This window comes from Phyllosticta citriasiana (assembly GCF_038021145.1).
Source record: "Phyllosticta citriasiana strain CBS 120426 chromosome Unknown IWZ02scaffold_2, whole genome shotgun sequence".
Lineage (NCBI taxonomy): Eukaryota > Fungi > Ascomycota > Dothideomycetes > Botryosphaeriales > Phyllostictaceae > Phyllosticta > Phyllosticta citriasiana.
In genome coordinates, this window is record NW_027117279.1 from 98,571 (window position 1) to 113,867 (window position 15,297).

A 15,297-nucleotide genomic window follows, 5' to 3' on the forward strand; every position below is an offset into this window, starting at 1 on the left:
GCCTCTCGCGGTTGAGGCGCTCGCCACACCCGTTTGCCCCCTTTTGAGGCTGTGGATTTAACGAAGTATCGTAGTATCGAACTTCTTGCGTGGGACGTGATTTAATCAGCAGTGACAGATCGTGAAGATTGAATCTGAGATCCAGAATCTAAGATCCAGAGCAAAAGTAGGTAGTTCAAGAAAATGACGTCATAGTGAAAGAGAAAATCAGGTAAGACATCCAGCCGCTTGGTTGAGGATCAAGACAAATGATTTCGAGTGCTTGGACGAGCTAACTTTCAGGTTTCTGCCTCAGTTGTCAGGCGAACGCGTCGCTGCTGGGTGTCGTGATTGTTTGAGGCGGAACGCGACGTTTCGAGGATGTCGGCTAAACACCCACAATGCGCCTTCGCAAGTGCGCGCTTCTAGACTCTGTTCTGGTAGGATGGGCCTCACTGACATTTCATGAGCAGTCAATGCAAGCTCGACAGTCGTGTTGCCTCGACCATAACTAAACGCGAAGGACTGGTCCCGGATACCACAACGCACCTCGCCTGGGCTCGGGGATGCTACAACAACCTCCTGCGCAACTGATGCTGTTTCGGTGGCTCTGGCAAGCCTAGGGAATCGGAGCTACGTCTTTTGGGAAGCAGAGAAGGGCATCCTTGATCCACGGCAGCTCTCCCTGTGCCACTTCGTACTACTCCTGGTAACATGTTGATGCTTTTGCCATTTTCCTGCCGCAACACCATCCTCGGGACGAGATGGTCAGATGTTCCACCAGGCCAACCTCTCGCCGCTGGCTCTGGTGGTCTGGTGGCTCAAATCAGCACATTTCATCCCGCGCTGGGCGATCCGCAAAAGAATTTGGAAGTTGTGTCAAATTCCAAGGGTGACATAGAGGCAAACCCTAAACAGGAAGGCGAACCAAGGCCGCAAAACTTGCTGTCGTCACAAGATCTGAACAGTGATGTGCGCCAAGCCAGTCAACTTGGTGATCCTCGTGACCACGAAGATGTACCGTGGATCCTGCAAGTTGCGGTCAGGTCCTGAATACAGTCCTACTCGGTTGTATGTACAAGTGGAACTCATCGCGGCGCGGCACTGGCAAAGAAATCCCTATTGGAGATGAGGACGCGAAATGGGATTTGGAGAGACAATTGCCTACCTACAGGATGAATTCGCAAATATGGTACAACTCGGTGTTGTATCCGTCTGATACATCAGTGGATATCGTCTCACATTATGGGGAGAGGCGAACAGTGAACCGGTTTTTCTATCCCTGTCGCCAGGTCCATGTGGATGTCCAATCTCTCCAAAGTCACGCAAGCAGATGACACTGATTTCCCCTCGCAGAAGAGGCCTCTGATCCTTTATCACAAGCTGTCGCTTTTCAGGGTTGGATGTCTTTGTGTTCAGATTCACCTCAATTCCACTTTGCCTTCTAGTCGGTATATCCGAATCTACTCGAGACCTGAACTCTCGACTGGTAATGAATCGATTAGCAGACAATCCCGGTCCTGTGCCTGAACTCCTTGAGCGCCTAGTGATAACGCCTTCTTTTCCTTGGTTTTCCATCTCCTTGTTCTCCTTGTCCGCGTTCGTGATCCTATCTCGCTGCTCCAGGAGGTCCAGAGGCTGGCGGAGCACCCGGAGGACCTCCCATTCCTGGAGGCGCTTGGAACGCACCAGGCGGCGGCAAGGGGCTTGCACTACTGGCGGCGGGGTTTCCAGGCGGAAACGGGAAGTTGGCTGGCATGCCCGGAGGCACGGCGCCTGGAGGCGGAGGGAACGGCATGGCTTGCGCAGGCGAACCTGACGCGTTAGGCGGGAACGGCGGGAAAGGCATCTGTCCAGGCGGCGGAGCGGCGCCAGGAGGCATGTTCGGGGGAGGGAAGGGCATGTTAGGGGGCATGTTTGGGGGCATGCCACGGCCGCCAGCTAATCGAATAGGTCAATTCGACGATCTTTGTGATGAAGGGAGAAGATAGTAGAAAGACTTACGAGCTCCAGGGGCGCCAGGCATGGCAAAAGGAGGAGGCATTCCACCTAAAAGACGTTAGTGTTCTACCGGGGCGGGAGCCTTTGGATTTGACAAACCCGGGAATGGGAATGGTGGCGGAGGTCCAAAACCACCAGGCCCTCCTAGAGGCTGGAACATGGGATTCTGCTGGCCCTCGGCAGCATATGAGTTGGTGATGGAGTCAATGACGCTCTGTGCCTTTTCATGACCGATCTCTGTCTTTCGATCAGCCTGCATGTCTTTCGCCTCAAGTTCTTGTAGTGGCGCATACGTTGATAGTACTCGACGACGTTACGGAGGTGGTTACGACCGCTGTTGTGGGCCTTCCGCACACTCATCGAGTCATGAGTGAGGTAGACATCGCAGTAGTCGCCTTGGTCGGTCGTGTTAGCCTTCATGCGGTCGATTGCGGCGGTGCGGAGGTTCTGGAGCACCTACAAAAGTGTGGATACGCAGTCAGTAAAGCTTCAGACCATTGCGGTTTAGGGTGGACTCATATTTCGGCATTTTTGCGACCCTATGTGCGCCAGGATCAAGCTATTTTGCGTACTGTGAGGATGATCTTGATGGGGTAGATGAAGTGTAAACGACGACACAATCAAGAAGTCGGCAGGTCGCGACAGGATCAGGAACGTCGCGCCCGCCAGCGGAGCGGAATCATGGTCCGAGGGTCAGGCGCCAAGCCCGAGCCATTCACCTTTATCTTATCGGAATGTCAGCCGGAGCTAAGCTAACCCCGGTCAGCCATTCCCCGAGCACATGCAATCGCGTCGGCCATCCCAGCCTCCTCAACTCTTAACAACTCTCCCTCTGCAACGAGGGCCACTGCAGCAGAGCCTCCACCATGGCTCCGAACTTTTCCAAGGACTCCATCTGGAGGCAGATGAATTACACGCCTCCGCGAGGTTCGTGTAATCACAAGGACTCGCTACTCTCGCCAAAATGTCCTTGTCTACGGTTCATGCTGCACCCACTAAAGGCACGCGTCCACCTGCCAGACTTCTCTCAATGCCTCTTGTATTCATAGTCCTGTCATTTTCTCCCACGTACTTTCAATTGTCCACGCGTTCACTGCTTTTATCGTCCGCAAAGCTAACAAATGAATGACACAGCTGTCATCTTCCTTCACCTGTGACGGCTGCGACCACCATGCCTCTTTCCACAACATGGCCAGTCCTGCCGACGACGCCATCATTGCTCGCTGGGAGACCGAAAGCCAGGAGCAACAGCAGCAAAACGCAATTGCAAACCCTCGACCGCGCAAACGCCAGCGACTCCTCACTGCAGCCGTGGACACGCACGCTCCGCGAGCCTCGAGCGACAACGTCAACAATCATAACCGTGCGCTCGAATTCGAAGTCGATGACTCGACCCGCCGCCGAGCCCGATCCGCGTCTCCCGCCTCCGAGGTGTCAGACATCGCCGCCGGTGCCGATGCACTCCACCTGTCGTCTAACAGCAGCCGGACGTGGGGCGAGAGGTTTAGCAGCTGGAGCTTTGGACGCGTAGAGCGTGAGCCAGTAAAGACTCCGCCGAAGAAGACACCGGTCATTACAACCATGACGACTGCAAAAGCGCCGCAAGGAACCAAGGGCAAACGGGCTGCTGTGCCCGCGTCTCGGATCATTGTGAAGAAAGCTGGTCGTCCTAAGAAGACGAGCGAGAGATCAGGTGCGGCAGGGCCAAGCGGAAGCAGCAATGTGCTTGGAGACACTAACTCGGAGCCCATCTTGTTGTCAGACACGGAACACCCGGATTGAGCGCCCAAGGCATTGAGAGAACAGACAAGTCGACGGATTTCACACGGAATGCGGCTAAGTTTGCAGTACAATGGGAATAAAGAAATTTGTATCGTTGAATGAGAGATATGAGTGTCTCAGAGATCACAGGAACTCGCTGAAGGGAAGGAAGGCACACTGAAATAGGGCCACACTGACAGGACGTGGAATGACGAAACGAAGCGAATGGTTGACTGGAAAATTGAACAAAAGTTGAAGGATCAAAAAAGGAAAAAGGACGGTCGGCGAAAGGGTGGAAATGTTTTCAAGAAAAAAAGGCGAGCAAAGTCTCACGCCATGAGCTACTGTAATAGATACCCACAACCATAGCACGCGCTATGAGACGAAGCAAACAGATATATTTCTTTACAAACTCCGGCATCCAAGACTAGGTGCTAAAAGCTGTGGCACACACAGTCATGACATTCTGCGGTTTGAGGCTTGAATGCTTCCTGTTGCTATCCCTCACAGACGCTTGAATGCTGGCAAATCTCTGGCCAAGATTATTTTGGACGCTCAACTTCCCTTGCTTGTAAAATGATCTTTTCCACGCATACATTGATCCTAGGCATCCTTCATCTCTTTCAGTCTCTTCACGCCCTCATCCGCATTCTGCACCCCCTCCTCGAAGCCGATTGCCTTGGCCAAGCTCTTCGCTTCATTGTACCACTTCCGGGCCTCCTTGATGCGTCCCTCCATCTCCGCAAACTCGCCCAGGTTATGCGTCGCCACGGCGCACGCCAGGTCGCACTCCTCATTGCGCGCGGGCGGCTTGATACCAGCGGCCAACTCAATGGCCTTCTGCGCCCAGAGGCGGCCCTGCTCGGTGTGCGAGGGCATAGCCTGCGCGGCCGCGGCGGTGGCGGCGGCGGCGGCGTTTGCAGCATGGTCGTCGTGGTACTTTTTCTGCGCCGACGCCGCCTGGGTGATGTACTTTTGCTGGTCGGGCTCGGTCGTGGTGACTTCGAAGACAGGCGAGTTGTATGCGGGGCCCGAGGGCGGGCGCGTTTGGGCGAGAGAGATGGCGAGGTTATTCATGAGAATGGCCGTGTGGCATGAGTCTTTGGGGGACAGGCGGATCGCTTGCAGGAAGAGCGGCGCCGCGAGGAAGTGCCGGTCGCTGGCTTCGTAGACGTGGCCGAGCTCTGGGAGGACAGGTCAGTCGTGGCATTGGAGCTGGGGGATGAAGGGCAGCGTACGCTCCATTTCGGCACCCAATTCGTCGTCGCCGATCCAGTCGCCTTCGCCTACCTTGACGCCGTCGCGCTGGCGCCGCATTTTTTCTCCAATGGCAATCGAAATGGCTACCTGCAATTCCCTTTCGGCCTTGTCAAAGTCCTTGACGTACTGGTTCGAGTACAACTCGCCCAGCTTGGTGTGGATGCCCATGATGCGGATTAAGACTCTTGTCCGCTTGCCGTCATTCCAGTGCTTGTCGCCCAGCTTGTCCATCCACAGATAGCAGTCATTCTTGACCAGCTCCAGCATGTCAATTGCGGACCGATGAGAGTGCAGCTTGAGCTCGAAGAAGCCCGCCATCTGGATGCGGATACCCAGCACCTCGTCGCTGAACGGGTCCATGCCGAGCTCGTCGGCGATGGCCAACGCCTCGCGGTAGTACCGAATGACCTCCTTTGGCTGGAATGAGGCTCTTCTACTGAAGTATATAGCTCGACGGAGCTTCTTTGCCACCTCTTCAGGGTAATTGTGATATGGCTTGACTTGATACTGAATGTAGTAGAAGGGCAGCCATGCGAAGATTCCCATGCAGCCCACGATGATGACGGTCACCAGCACGAGCTGGACAGGCGACTCTCTCCATAGATTCTTGTACCCTTCGATGAAGGACCTTCTCGAGGCATTGCGACGGCCGACGTGGGTCAATTTTGGCGACTGCAGGCGCGGTCTCGTACGTGTCGGAAGACTGGCAAATGTGCGAGCACCGATCTTTGAAGATGGGCGCGCCGCAGGCACACGTGGGATTGTCCTCGGCGGAATCCTGCAGGCTGCTCGGGCGAACATGGCGAAGCTGGAACGAGCGGACGAAGCTCTGAGGTCGTTGTTGTTTTGTTCAGCCCTATGGGCAACGTGCTCGTCTCAAGCTCCAGATGCCGGCTTGGCCAAAGCGCGGGAATGACGGCATAGCTCCGCAATGTCTCTTGTTCAAACCAGACAACACCTTTCCTTGGCGCTCATTGGCACGTCAGAATCTGGATCCACAATGTGCGGACGATATGCATTCCATCAGGTTCATGCTTCCGTTCGGTAGTTCTACAAGTTCGTGGCTAATGAGACCTACAGCGGCCTTCGGAGGTTCGGCGGGCGCTCGAGCAGACGCAGATGCCCTGTGAGGATGCGCCGGGAGATGAGGAAGTGCGCCAGAGCTACAACTTCGCGCCGGGATATCATGGATTGGTCTACCGCGCTGATTTCGCCGGTTCTGGCCCCGGGCGTGAGCAGGACAAGGGCGACATGCAGCACCAAGCATCACCTGATTGCGACGCTCCTCCTGCCCAAGCAGGACAAGACAGCCCCCAGGAAACAAAGTATAAGCTGCAGGCAATGAAATGGGGTAAGTCGCTCCATTCATCGCTTCTTTTCTTTTGACTACGTCAGGGGCTTTATGAGGCCCCGGCATCGTCATCCGGATCGTGGAGCACGGCCAGATGCGATGCGAGGTAGCGCGGAAAATCAATACTCTGGAATCAAGAGAGTTTCGCCTAAATGCCCTGCCATCTGCCTGTCGAAGGATTGGCTCGAAACCCTGGTCACAAAGCTACCGAATGTGACGCTGCTCGGAAGTGTCGAGGAAGCTGACGGAGTCGCTTGCAGGACTCATTCCCTCCTGGACGAAGCGGAACCCTGACTACAGCTCCATGATGAAAACAATCAATTGTAGGGACGACAGCCTCGTTGAGAACCGGGGACTGTGGAACTCGATGAAACACCGCAAGAGATGCATCGTGGTTGCCCAGGGCTTCTACGAATGGCTCAAGAAGAACAATGGCAAAGAGAAGATTCCACACTTTGTGAAGCGCAAGGACGGTCAGCTAATGTGCTTTGCTGGGCTGTGGGATTGCGTCAAATTCGAAGGTAGGCACTAGGTCCACTGCGTCTGTCATGCGGCAACGTTGCATCCACACAGCGCTAATCGGCACGTGCAGGATCGGAACAAAAGCTCTACACCTACACCATCATCACAACCAACTCCAACAAGCAGCTCAACTTCCTCCATGACCGGATGCCCGTCATCCTCGACAATGGGTCGGAAGCGCTCCGGACTTGGCTTGATCCGAATCGGAACGAGTGGACCAAGGAATTGCAGTCCCTCCTCAAACCTTATGACGGGGAGCTCGAGTGTTATGCGGTCAGCAAAGACGTGGGCAAGGTGGGCAATGATTCGCCGTCCTTTATCATCCCAATCGACAGCAAGGAGAACAAGAGCAACATTGCCAATTTCTTTGGCAACCAAAAATCCCAGGGCAAAGGAGCCGACGAAAAGGAAAAGACTGTCAAATCGGAACCGGTCGATGAGGGGGACAGCAAGGATGCCGACGCGCAAGTTGAGACGCAGATCAAGGCAGAAGAGGCGAGCAGTCCTTTGGGAAAAATCAAGCATGGCGTCAAGCGGGAGCACGACGAGAACAGTGAAGGAGAAGATGAAACGGAGAGTCGGCCGGTGCGAAAGACAGCGAAGATGAATACTCCGACCAAGCCGGCAAAGAGTGTGACCAAGTCGTCGTCACCTGCCAAGGCAACCAAAGCTGCCGAAGGAAGCAAGAAAATCACGGCCTTCTTTGGCAAGTGAAGATGGGCGGCAAAAAGAAGTAGCGGAACGACATTAAGCTTGCAGGCGGCAGGCCCACAGGGTTCAGAAGAAGAGGGAGGCGGATGCTCTAGAAGGCCGGCTTGGCGCTTCGACCAGAGAGCGAGAGAGTTGTAAGTCTTGCATCGTACGATCAGACCCGAAGGAAGGGAAATAGGACTTGCTCCTTGGCTGTTCGGACGAGAGACGGCCGGCAGCCAAGCAGACGCGCTGGGGAACGTGCGGGCGGCCAGGATAGGGTCGGGACAGAGGTTGAGTGATTTGCTTGGAGGCTGATGCTGCCATGATGGTAGCGAGGCATGGATGGATGGATGGATGGAGAAGAAGGGAGTAGCACAGCTGAGATGAGATGGATTGGACAGCACCGGGGCAGAGGCAGGGGCGTGATGGGGCCGAGCGGCACAGCGACCTTAGATGTATGTAAATTGCGCGTCCCGGGCAGTTGGCAGGTTGTGGTTGATATCGAGGCACGAGCGCAGTCGAGGGGGGTGGTGAGTGGCCAGAGGGTCCAGGGCGGCAGTGCAGGACGGGAGGGAGGTCCTGGTCCCGCAGTAGGTACGGTACGGTACTGTACTGTACTGCACTGTACTGTACTGTACTGTGCCTTACCTGCACCTCTGGACGCACCCGACCACACTGCAGCCGTCGTCCATCACCACCTCACGGTGCGCGGGCGAGTCAGCACTCTCACTGTCCTGTCCGTGGTTCAGCAGCTTGGTTGGCCCTGGCTGGCTCAGTCCGTTCATCCCGTCCCCGTCCTCGTCCTTCGTTCGCTTCGCTCGCTGCTCCGCCGCCCAATCCAACCCGCGACTCGAGCGCGTCAAATCGGCCATGTCCAGCCCTGCCGCCACGATGTGAGCCTACTCCATCGCAACGTCACCTCTGCTATTTGTTGCAGCCGCAGCGCCGCCTGTTGCGGATTATCACGTTGGTCCCCTTCTCCTTCCAGTTCCAACTCTGCCTGTCTTCTCTTTTCGGTCTAGCCTCCCATCATGTCATCCATCTTCGAGCTCCTCGCCCAGAACCAACCATCTTTTCAGACTCACCAGGCCCTCATGGTCATTGGCCTGCAAAATGATTTTTGCTCTGCCACTGGCAAGCTGCCCGTCAGCAACCCCGACGGCCTGCTACACCGTGTCAGAATAATAATTCCCGCTTTCCGTGATCATGCCGGAAGCATTATTTGGGTGCGCACCGAGGTCGACCCAGCACAGCCAGCATTTGACGGCTCGGACGATGCTGATGCCGTCATCACAAGCATCCCCGGCAAGCCTTCGAGCAGTCATGACGACGACGGCACTGGCCTGACGGCGGCTGAGCTTCAGCCGTCAGACCTGCCCTTGCCACGCTCACATCGCTCACGGCGTCGGCCTGCCGATCTTTTGCGACGCGTCACGGCACGCAATCGGGAAGACGAAATTGAGGCTCCCGGGGATCCGTCCCTGGAAGACGAACTTTTCCTCGCAAACGGCTCTGGCATCTGTCTTGCTGGCAGTCACGGGGCTGCTTTTGCCGACGACGTTTCTTCAGAGGTCAGGCCCAACGACATTATCGTTACAAAGCGCGGATACTCGGCCCTGAGGGGTACCACTCTGCTTCTCACTCTGCGAACCCGCCTCATCACCGAGCTGTTTGTGTGTGGCTGCATCAGCAATATATCAGTCTACGCCACTGCTGCGGAAGCCGCTCGTCATGGTATCACCATCTATTTGATCGACGACTGCATTGGCTACCGGAATCTCGACAGGCACCAGGAAGCCATGAAGCAAATGGTGGAATATATGGGAGCTTATTTGATTTCGGTTGACGACGCGATCAAGAAGATCACTGGCAATAGTCAGGGGGAGATGAGTGACCAAAGTACGAGCAAAGACGGCGCCACTGCCGACGATGACCATGAAATTGGAGACATGCTGAGAAAGTTGAACATCAAGGACACTCCCGGATCCGCCAGCGCTTCCCAACACCAACCGGCCCCGCATTGTAGTGTTTATGAGCCAATTCTGGAGAAACCTTCGGAGGGACGCGAGAGCAATCCTCCACGAGTACACAGAAGCTCTGCCTCGACCAAGTCTCACATTCGTATGCGCCGCCGGACCGATACAAGCAAATCCGAATACTCATCTAGTTCCAAAAAACAACATGCAAAGGGGGAGTCATCATCTCAGGCTTTTCCGGCTGCAAAATCGAATTCTGCCATCAGCTCATCTTCAAGTTCACCCCGTACCTCTGCCCCCGGGCCTCCTCATTCTCCAAGCCCCCGCAACGATCGGCCGCCAGATACAAGAGACAAAGCTTCATTCCCCAGATCGCCTTCCCCAACACGGCGGGGCACCAAGGACGGAGAACGTCCCGTGAAGTCTAAAACTCCAGCTGCATTGCCAACCCTTGGCCCAGCTGATACCATCGGAGAGGGGGATTCTCACCTTATCCAAGATTTCTTGTCTGATAAAGTCAACGCTCCCGGGACGACTCGTCCTTTCCACGAGTTTATATTCAATAAGCTCTGCAATGAGGTCCGGTTTCAAAAGATGCTACATGCCACGGGAGAGGTTCCGCGTCTTGTCGCTGTGCAAGGGGATGTCAATCGGGATGGGTCAATGCCCATATATAGACATCCGTCGGACCAAAGCCTACCGCTTCTGCATTTTTCTCCTTCGGTTCTGCTCCTCCGCAAGCATGTTGAGCGGCTGATCCAGCACCCCATGAACCACGTCCTGCTCCAATTCTATCGTCAGGGCGGAGATCACATCTCCGAGCACTCAGACAAGACTCTCGACATTGTTCGAGGCTCAAGCATCGTCAATGTTAGTTTCGGCGCTCAGAGAACCATGAGACTTCGCACAAAACGATCCGAGAATACGAAATCCGATGCGGAAACAATTTCTAACAGCAGAGAAACCCAGAGAATTGCCATGCCCCACAATTCTGCTTTGGTCATAGGGCCTGCTACGAATGCACGCTGGTTGCACGGTATCATGCCCGACAAGCGACCCTCAACTGAGAAAGTTTTGCCTGAAACATCATTCAAGGGAATGCGTATCTCGCTCACTTTCCGCCGCATTGGAACCTTTCTTAGCCCCGACTCGCGCCTCATATGGGGACAAGGAGCCTCATCCAAGCAAAAATCCGATGCCGCCCCTGTCAACAATGGAGAGGAAAAGGCCACTGAGGGCATCATCCGCGCATTCAGCGCCGAAAACCAGCAGACGAATGATACGTTCGATTGGGATGCGACGTATGGCGCGGGCTTTGATGTGCTTCACTTTACAGCTCCTCCTCCCGACCACGATCTTCCCATCCTCTTCCTATCCACGAATGCTCCTAGCAATCGTGCGGTACAACTCTATCTGCAAGAGCTGGGCATGAACTATAGCACAATCAATGCTAGCACTCCATTCAGTGACCTAACTGCAGAGAGATCACTTACTTTCCACCACTCACCCCCCATTCTCTTCCGCGACAACGACACCTTACACACTGAAGTCTCAGAGAGCATTAGCATCCTCGCGTACCTCGAATTCTTCTACTCACGCACCCGTCGGGGCTCGTCTTCCTCGCCAGAAGATAAACGCAACGCCGCGGTATCGCAACGATATCTCGACCTTGCCAACCACTTGTTGCGAGCCTGGGACCACGGGATCCAAACTAAGTGGGAAACCCAAACAGCCGTGGGCGACGTGAGCAGCCTTCTGGCCCAACTCGAGACTCTTGTCCTCGCCGAGACGGAACTGCGCGAGCGACAGCGCGGCGACGCTCCGAGTAATGAGGAGGGCAAGCCGTCCTATCTTGTCGGAAGCAGTATCAGCGCGCCCGATTGTGCTGTCTGGGCTTGCTATGAATGCGTGCGCGCACATGACCGATGGAATCGAGAGAGTTTCGTGGCGCTGGAGGCTTTCTGGGAGGCTTTGCGGACTAAATTCGACGGCAGCGGCGACGGGACAGCGGAGTCGGGTCGCAGCAAAGCTGGTGACAATGGGGACGCGGGAAAGGTGTTGGGCGAGGACGCGTTGCAGGCGACGAGTGGTGCTGCGAAGGGGAAGGAGAATGAGAAGACGGACGCACCCTCTTCGCCTTCGCCCACGCGCTCTGCTTCGGCGGCGGCATCCGCGTCGGCGTCTCCAGACAAGGCAAGCAGAAAGGGGAAGGGACGGAGGAAGTGATTCAGCGTTGAGACGCAACGCTGGACTAGACCTGCTGGCTACGTGTTCGGCAAAGCGGAATGAGGTGATATCAGAGAGAAGAGACACAGTGAGCGCCAAAAGAAGAAATACCACAGTACCGCCTAGCTAGGTCTATGTATCTGCAACGTTGAACAACAGTCAGCTCCCAACCTCCATCTGCGATCGCAAAAGAATGCTTCTTTGGTACATGCACTCGCAGCTGATCCGGGCGCCTGCATTTCTTTTGTCGCTGCTCACTATGCGTGGGTGATACGCCAGTTTGACAGAAAGAACGATACGAAAACGAAATTTTTGAGTCCCCCGAGGGTCTGTCTGGACTGGATCTGTGCGAAAAATACATACATACTCAAGTATGATGGACACAGAGATGTGACGTGACCTGGAAAGAACCCGGCCTTCCTTGATTTGTATCGAATTGAGTGCTGGGTGCTACGAGATGATTCACAGTCGTTCCAGGAACCTCGCGCAGACGAGAATGGATCCGGTGACAGGTGAATGAATTCTCCCTTCAGAAGGTACATGCATGCATGCATGCATGCATGCAGCCTTTCCGGTTTTGCCCCCTGGAATGGCAACGATTGTCAAATCTGACAAAAGGAGAGCCCATAACAAAACCCACTATAGGCGAGAAACACTTGGAATCGCTCCATGATGCCTTCTTCATTCATATACTCTGCCCTATCCGACCTTTTGCTGGTGGGCAACCAACAACACATCCACCCCACCAGCCTAAGGTGGCCGGCCTAGCCTACATAGGTAGCCTATCGTCTCCTATCTGCGAGAGAGCCCACATGCACATCTACTGCGTCTTACCCATCCATATATCATAGACCGACCGTCTTCTTGAACAGACAGACCACGGTATCCACGCTGCGCTCGCTCTGCAAACGAATCAAATCCACCGCAGAGAAAAAGACAGACAGAGAGAGAGAGAGAGAGAGAGAGAGCAAGTATCATCTCAGTCATTACAAATATAGCACATACGCTCTTCCGCCCGCCACAACGACGACAATTAAGAAGAAAAAAGATGACGGCACCACCACAGTAGATGAAAAGAGAACATATATGTCCCGTGACAGACAGACAGACAGACAAACAGCGCGGCGCCTTCCAACCAATACTCAGCGCATGCCTTGCCATGCCACAGCTGCCGACCCCACCACATGATGATGTCTTTTACGCGTCGCAGCCGCCGCCGCCGCCGCCGCTGCTGCTACGACGAGATACCCAACCCCCTCGCCTCCCTCTCTCTCTCCCTTTCTCTCTCCTTCTCCTTCTCATCACTAGTCGCGCTCTCCCGCCGACTAGGTTCCTTACTGCCGCTGCCCTCGAGGGCCTCCTGCTCGAGGAAGTTCTGCCACAGCTCGGCGAGGCTCTCCCTGTTTGCCTGGGCCGACGCGGCGTGCGCCGAGCTGGTGTGCGAGGCGGCCGACGACGTCGACCCCGTGTCAGCCGCGAGCAGCAGGTCCGTGTTGAGCGACGGCGTCGACGGCGTGCGCCGGAATGGCGATAGCGGCACGCGCAGCGAGTTGGCGGCCGTGGCGGTCGAGCCTGGGCGCGAGAGCCCGGCTGCTTCGCGTTGTTCTGTTGATGTCGCGCGTTAGGTGGTGGATGCGAATGGACAGGAGACGGAGACGTGGGTGTGGAGGCTTACCATCGGTCCACCCTAGCAGCGCAGCAATGAGTTGCAGCACTTGGAACTTTTTGGGGTCGCTGCGGTCTAGAGCGAGGAAGTGCAGCAGGTGGTTCGTCACGATTTGCCGGTCGACGTTGTCCTCTGGTCTGCCCTTGCGCAGTATGCGCAGCGCCTTTGTCAAGTGGTCGTTAAGGATGACGGCCTCGTGCCTGAGCTTGCCGATCAGGAGGTTCTTTTCCTTTACTTCTTTTTCAAACGGCAGTGCCCTCTCGAGCTCCTTTTGCGTCTTCTCCTGCTCCTCCTTGGCCTTCCTTGACGCGTCTTCCGCCGCTTGGAGCTGTGCGCGTAAGCTGTCGAGCTGGGTCTGCGAGTTTTCGACGATCTCGCGCAGTTCTTTTTTGCGTGCTGCTTCCTGTCAGCAAGGTCTATTTGGTCGCCAGCCACAGCGCGAGACTGACCGTCTTGTATGTCCCGCAGCGCCCTCTGCAACCCGTCTACTGTCGAAGTTTGTGCGTCTCGATCGCTGACTGTCCGGTCCAATGCCTCCTTTAAGCCATTGACCTGCTCCTCCAATTCCAACACCTTGTCTTCCAGATTCTCCCGCAGTGATCTCTCCTCCATGGCTAGCACCTCCCAGTCTTGCATCGCTTGTTTTGCCGTCTCAAACTCTTCCCTTGCGTATGCTTCGCGCTGTATCAACTCGTCCCGCTCCTTGATCCAATTCTGCTGCGACAGACTTGCTCGCCCCCTCAACTCCTCAATCTCCTTGTCCTGCTCATCCTTTTGCTTCTGGAGCCGTTTATTTTCCTCATCCAGGGCGTCGGCCTCCTCGCGCTCCCGGCGATTCTGCTCTTCCAATTCCTCAATCTGCGCGCGGGTCCGCTCGAGCTCCTCGGCGTCGGCCTTCATGCGCTCCCCAAGCTGCGTCTTGATCGTGTTGACCTTGCCCCGGAGATCCTTGTACTGATTCTCTGCGTGCTCCTTGCCCACCCGTGTCTCGGTGAGCTGGGATTGCACATCTGCCAGCTCCGATTCATGCTTGCTTTGTATCGTCTCGAGCGATTTGCGCAATTGCGTCACTTCTTCCCGCAGCGAGTCGCGTTCTTTGGCGAGGGCGTCGAGCCGCTCCGTAGTGTCGGCGTCCATTGTGGTGTTGGTGGTTGTGGAGGAGGAGGAGACTTCTGGGGGAGGGGTTTGCTTCGGCGGCGACGGCGGTGGAGCGGCAGAGGTGGTGTTTGTGCGTGCGGAGCCATTGCTCTGGGGCCGTGTGTCGGGATCTGCTTGATGGTCTTGCGCGTTCGACTGTGTCTTGGGTCTCGACTTCTTGTCCGGAGATGGCTTCTACAACTGCTATCAGCCCCGAGACTGGCCGTGGTGTTCTAGGTTCCATCATTGCGAAAGTACAGTACCTCTAGAGAATGCACCGACTCCACGTCGTCGTCGGCTTCGGCATCCTCAGCATTGCCCCCGGCGGCATTGTCGGCGCCGTTTACCTGGATGTCGGTGGCGTTGTGCTCTTGTTTTGGGCCGGCTCCCTTCTTCTTGTTCTTCTTTTTCTTCGATTTTGGCGTGGTAGGGGCTGTATTGAAATATTCGTCAGCTTTGCGCCGCAGAAAGCCGGGCAATGGGTTGGTGCTTTCATGGGGAGCGAGTCGAGACGGGGTGGACCAGGTCAAGGGGTGATCTGGGAAGAACGCACCTTGTGGCAGCGACGGTGCCGTCTCTTGTGTGGGAGACATGTTCGCCTTCAGCAGGTCGCTGACGGAGGTGGAGGAACTATGTCGCCCAAGGCCTACAGCGTACATTGGACTCTACCAGTGGCGTTTTAGCGCGCAGGTGTCCAAAGGACAGCTCCCGCGAGTCCAGCCTTG

The 15,297-nt window shown here is 55.7% G+C and overlaps 7 protein-coding genes across 7 annotated transcripts; 3 read left to right on the forward strand and 4 right to left on the reverse strand.

The window, feature by feature from the left end:
* Positions 1-1,393: 1,393 nt before the first annotated feature.
* Positions 1,394-2,662, reverse strand: IWZ02DRAFT_118356 (U1 zinc finger-domain-containing protein). The gene is made up of 5 exons (XM_066761441.1): positions 2,500-2,662; positions 2,274-2,446; positions 2,080-2,217; positions 1,984-2,028; positions 1,394-1,920 (listed from the first exon to the last, which is right to left on the reverse strand). Exons 2-5 carry the CDS (start codon positions 2,398-2,400, stop codon positions 1,589-1,591), a joined length of 642 nt encoding a protein of 213 aa, XP_066625757.1. The 5' UTR covers positions 2,401-2,446; positions 2,500-2,662; the 3' UTR covers positions 1,394-1,588.
* A 132-nt stretch (positions 2,663-2,794) lies between these two features.
* Positions 2,795-4,135, forward strand: IWZ02DRAFT_440959 (uncharacterized protein). The gene is made up of 3 exons (XM_066766871.1): positions 2,795-2,981; positions 3,115-3,673; positions 3,743-4,135. Exons 1-3 carry the CDS (start codon positions 2,847-2,849, stop codon positions 3,760-3,762), a joined length of 714 nt encoding a protein of 237 aa, XP_066625758.1. The 5' UTR covers positions 2,795-2,846; the 3' UTR covers positions 3,763-4,135.
* IWZ02DRAFT_440962 (uncharacterized protein) lies at positions 4,136-6,189 on the reverse strand. The gene is made up of 2 exons (XM_066766872.1): positions 4,980-6,189; positions 4,136-4,925 (listed from the first exon to the last, which is right to left on the reverse strand). The coding sequence occupies exons 1-2, from the start codon at positions 5,800-5,802 to the stop codon at positions 4,345-4,347; spliced, it is 1,404 nt and encodes a 467-aa protein (XP_066625759.1). The 5' UTR covers positions 5,803-6,189; the 3' UTR covers positions 4,136-4,344.
* On the forward strand, positions 6,002-7,588 carry IWZ02DRAFT_371792 (uncharacterized protein; the record flags this gene model as incomplete). Its single annotated transcript, XM_066764590.1, has 4 exons — positions 6,002-6,028; positions 6,082-6,352; positions 6,613-6,873; positions 6,945-7,588. The coding sequence occupies 4 exons, from the start codon at positions 6,002-6,004 to the stop codon at positions 7,586-7,588; spliced, it is 1,203 nt and encodes a 400-aa protein (XP_066625760.1).
* A 1,004-nt stretch (positions 7,589-8,592) lies between these two features.
* IWZ02DRAFT_370873 (uncharacterized protein) lies at positions 8,593-11,769 on the forward strand (the record flags this gene model as incomplete). Its single annotated transcript, XM_066764525.1, has 1 exon — positions 8,593-11,769. A coding segment is annotated over one exon (3,177 nt), but the record flags the coding sequence as incomplete, so codon positions are not given.
* A 536-nt stretch (positions 11,770-12,305) lies between these two features.
* On the reverse strand, positions 12,306-12,980 carry IWZ02DRAFT_440977 (uncharacterized protein). Its single transcript, XM_066766873.1, has one exon. It carries the CDS (start codon positions 12,928-12,930, stop codon positions 12,562-12,564), a length of 369 nt encoding a protein of 122 aa, XP_066625762.1. The 5' UTR covers positions 12,931-12,980; the 3' UTR covers positions 12,306-12,561.
* IWZ02DRAFT_440980 (uncharacterized protein) lies at positions 12,981-15,250 on the reverse strand. The gene is made up of 5 exons (XM_066766874.1): positions 15,126-15,250; positions 14,836-15,005; positions 13,885-14,767; positions 13,445-13,831; positions 12,981-13,374 (listed from the first exon to the last, which is right to left on the reverse strand). Exons 1-5 carry the CDS (start codon positions 15,229-15,231, stop codon positions 13,004-13,006), a joined length of 1,917 nt encoding a protein of 638 aa, XP_066625763.1. The 5' UTR covers positions 15,232-15,250; the 3' UTR covers positions 12,981-13,003.
* Between the last annotated feature and the right edge of the window lie 47 nt (positions 15,251-15,297).

Bases quoted from the DNA above. Each gene is read 5' to 3' on its own strand.
- IWZ02DRAFT_118356 (XM_066761441.1), bottom strand. From the start codon at position 2,400: ATGAAGGCTAACACGACCGACCAAGGCGACTACTGCGATGTCTACCTC. The intron at 2,218-2,273 runs GTATGCGCCACT...ATCGAAAGACAG, and splicing joins CGTCGTCGAGTACTATCAAC to AGATCGGTCATGAAAAGGCA. The intron at 1,921-1,983 runs GTAAGTCTTTCT...CTATTCGATTAG, and splicing joins GCCTGGCGCCCCTGGAGCTC to CTGGCGGCCGTGGCATGCCC.
- IWZ02DRAFT_440959 (XM_066766871.1), top strand. From the start codon at position 2,847: ATGGCTCCGAACTTTTCCAAGGACTCCATCTGGAGGCAGATGAATTAC. The intron at 2,982-3,114 runs GCACGCGTCCAC...TGAATGACACAG, and splicing joins TCATGCTGCACCCACTAAAG to CTGTCATCTTCCTTCACCTG. The intron at 3,674-3,742 runs GTGCGGCAGGGC...TCTTGTTGTCAG, and splicing joins GAAGACGAGCGAGAGATCAG to ACACGGAACACCCGGATTGA.
- IWZ02DRAFT_440962 (XM_066766872.1), bottom strand. From the start codon at position 5,802: ATGTTCGCCCGAGCAGCCTGCAGGATTCCGCCGAGGACAATCCCACGT. The intron at 4,926-4,979 runs GTACGCTGCCCT...CTGTCCTCCCAG, and splicing joins ATTGGGTGCCGAAATGGAGC to AGCTCGGCCACGTCTACGAA.
- IWZ02DRAFT_440977 (XM_066766873.1), bottom strand. From the start codon at position 12,930: ATGGCAAGGCATGCGCTGAGTATTGGTTGGAAGGCGCCGCGCTGTTTG.
- IWZ02DRAFT_440980 (XM_066766874.1), bottom strand. From the start codon at position 15,231: ATGTACGCTGTAGGCCTTGGGCGACATAGTTCCTCCACCTCCGTCAGC. The intron at 15,006-15,125 runs GTGCGTTCTTCC...ATTTCAATACAG, and splicing joins GGCACCGTCGCTGCCACAAG to CCCCTACCACGCCAAAATCG. The intron at 13,375-13,444 runs GTAAGCCTCCAC...CGACATCAACAG, and splicing joins GCTGCTAGGGTGGACCGATG to AACAACGCGAAGCAGCCGGG.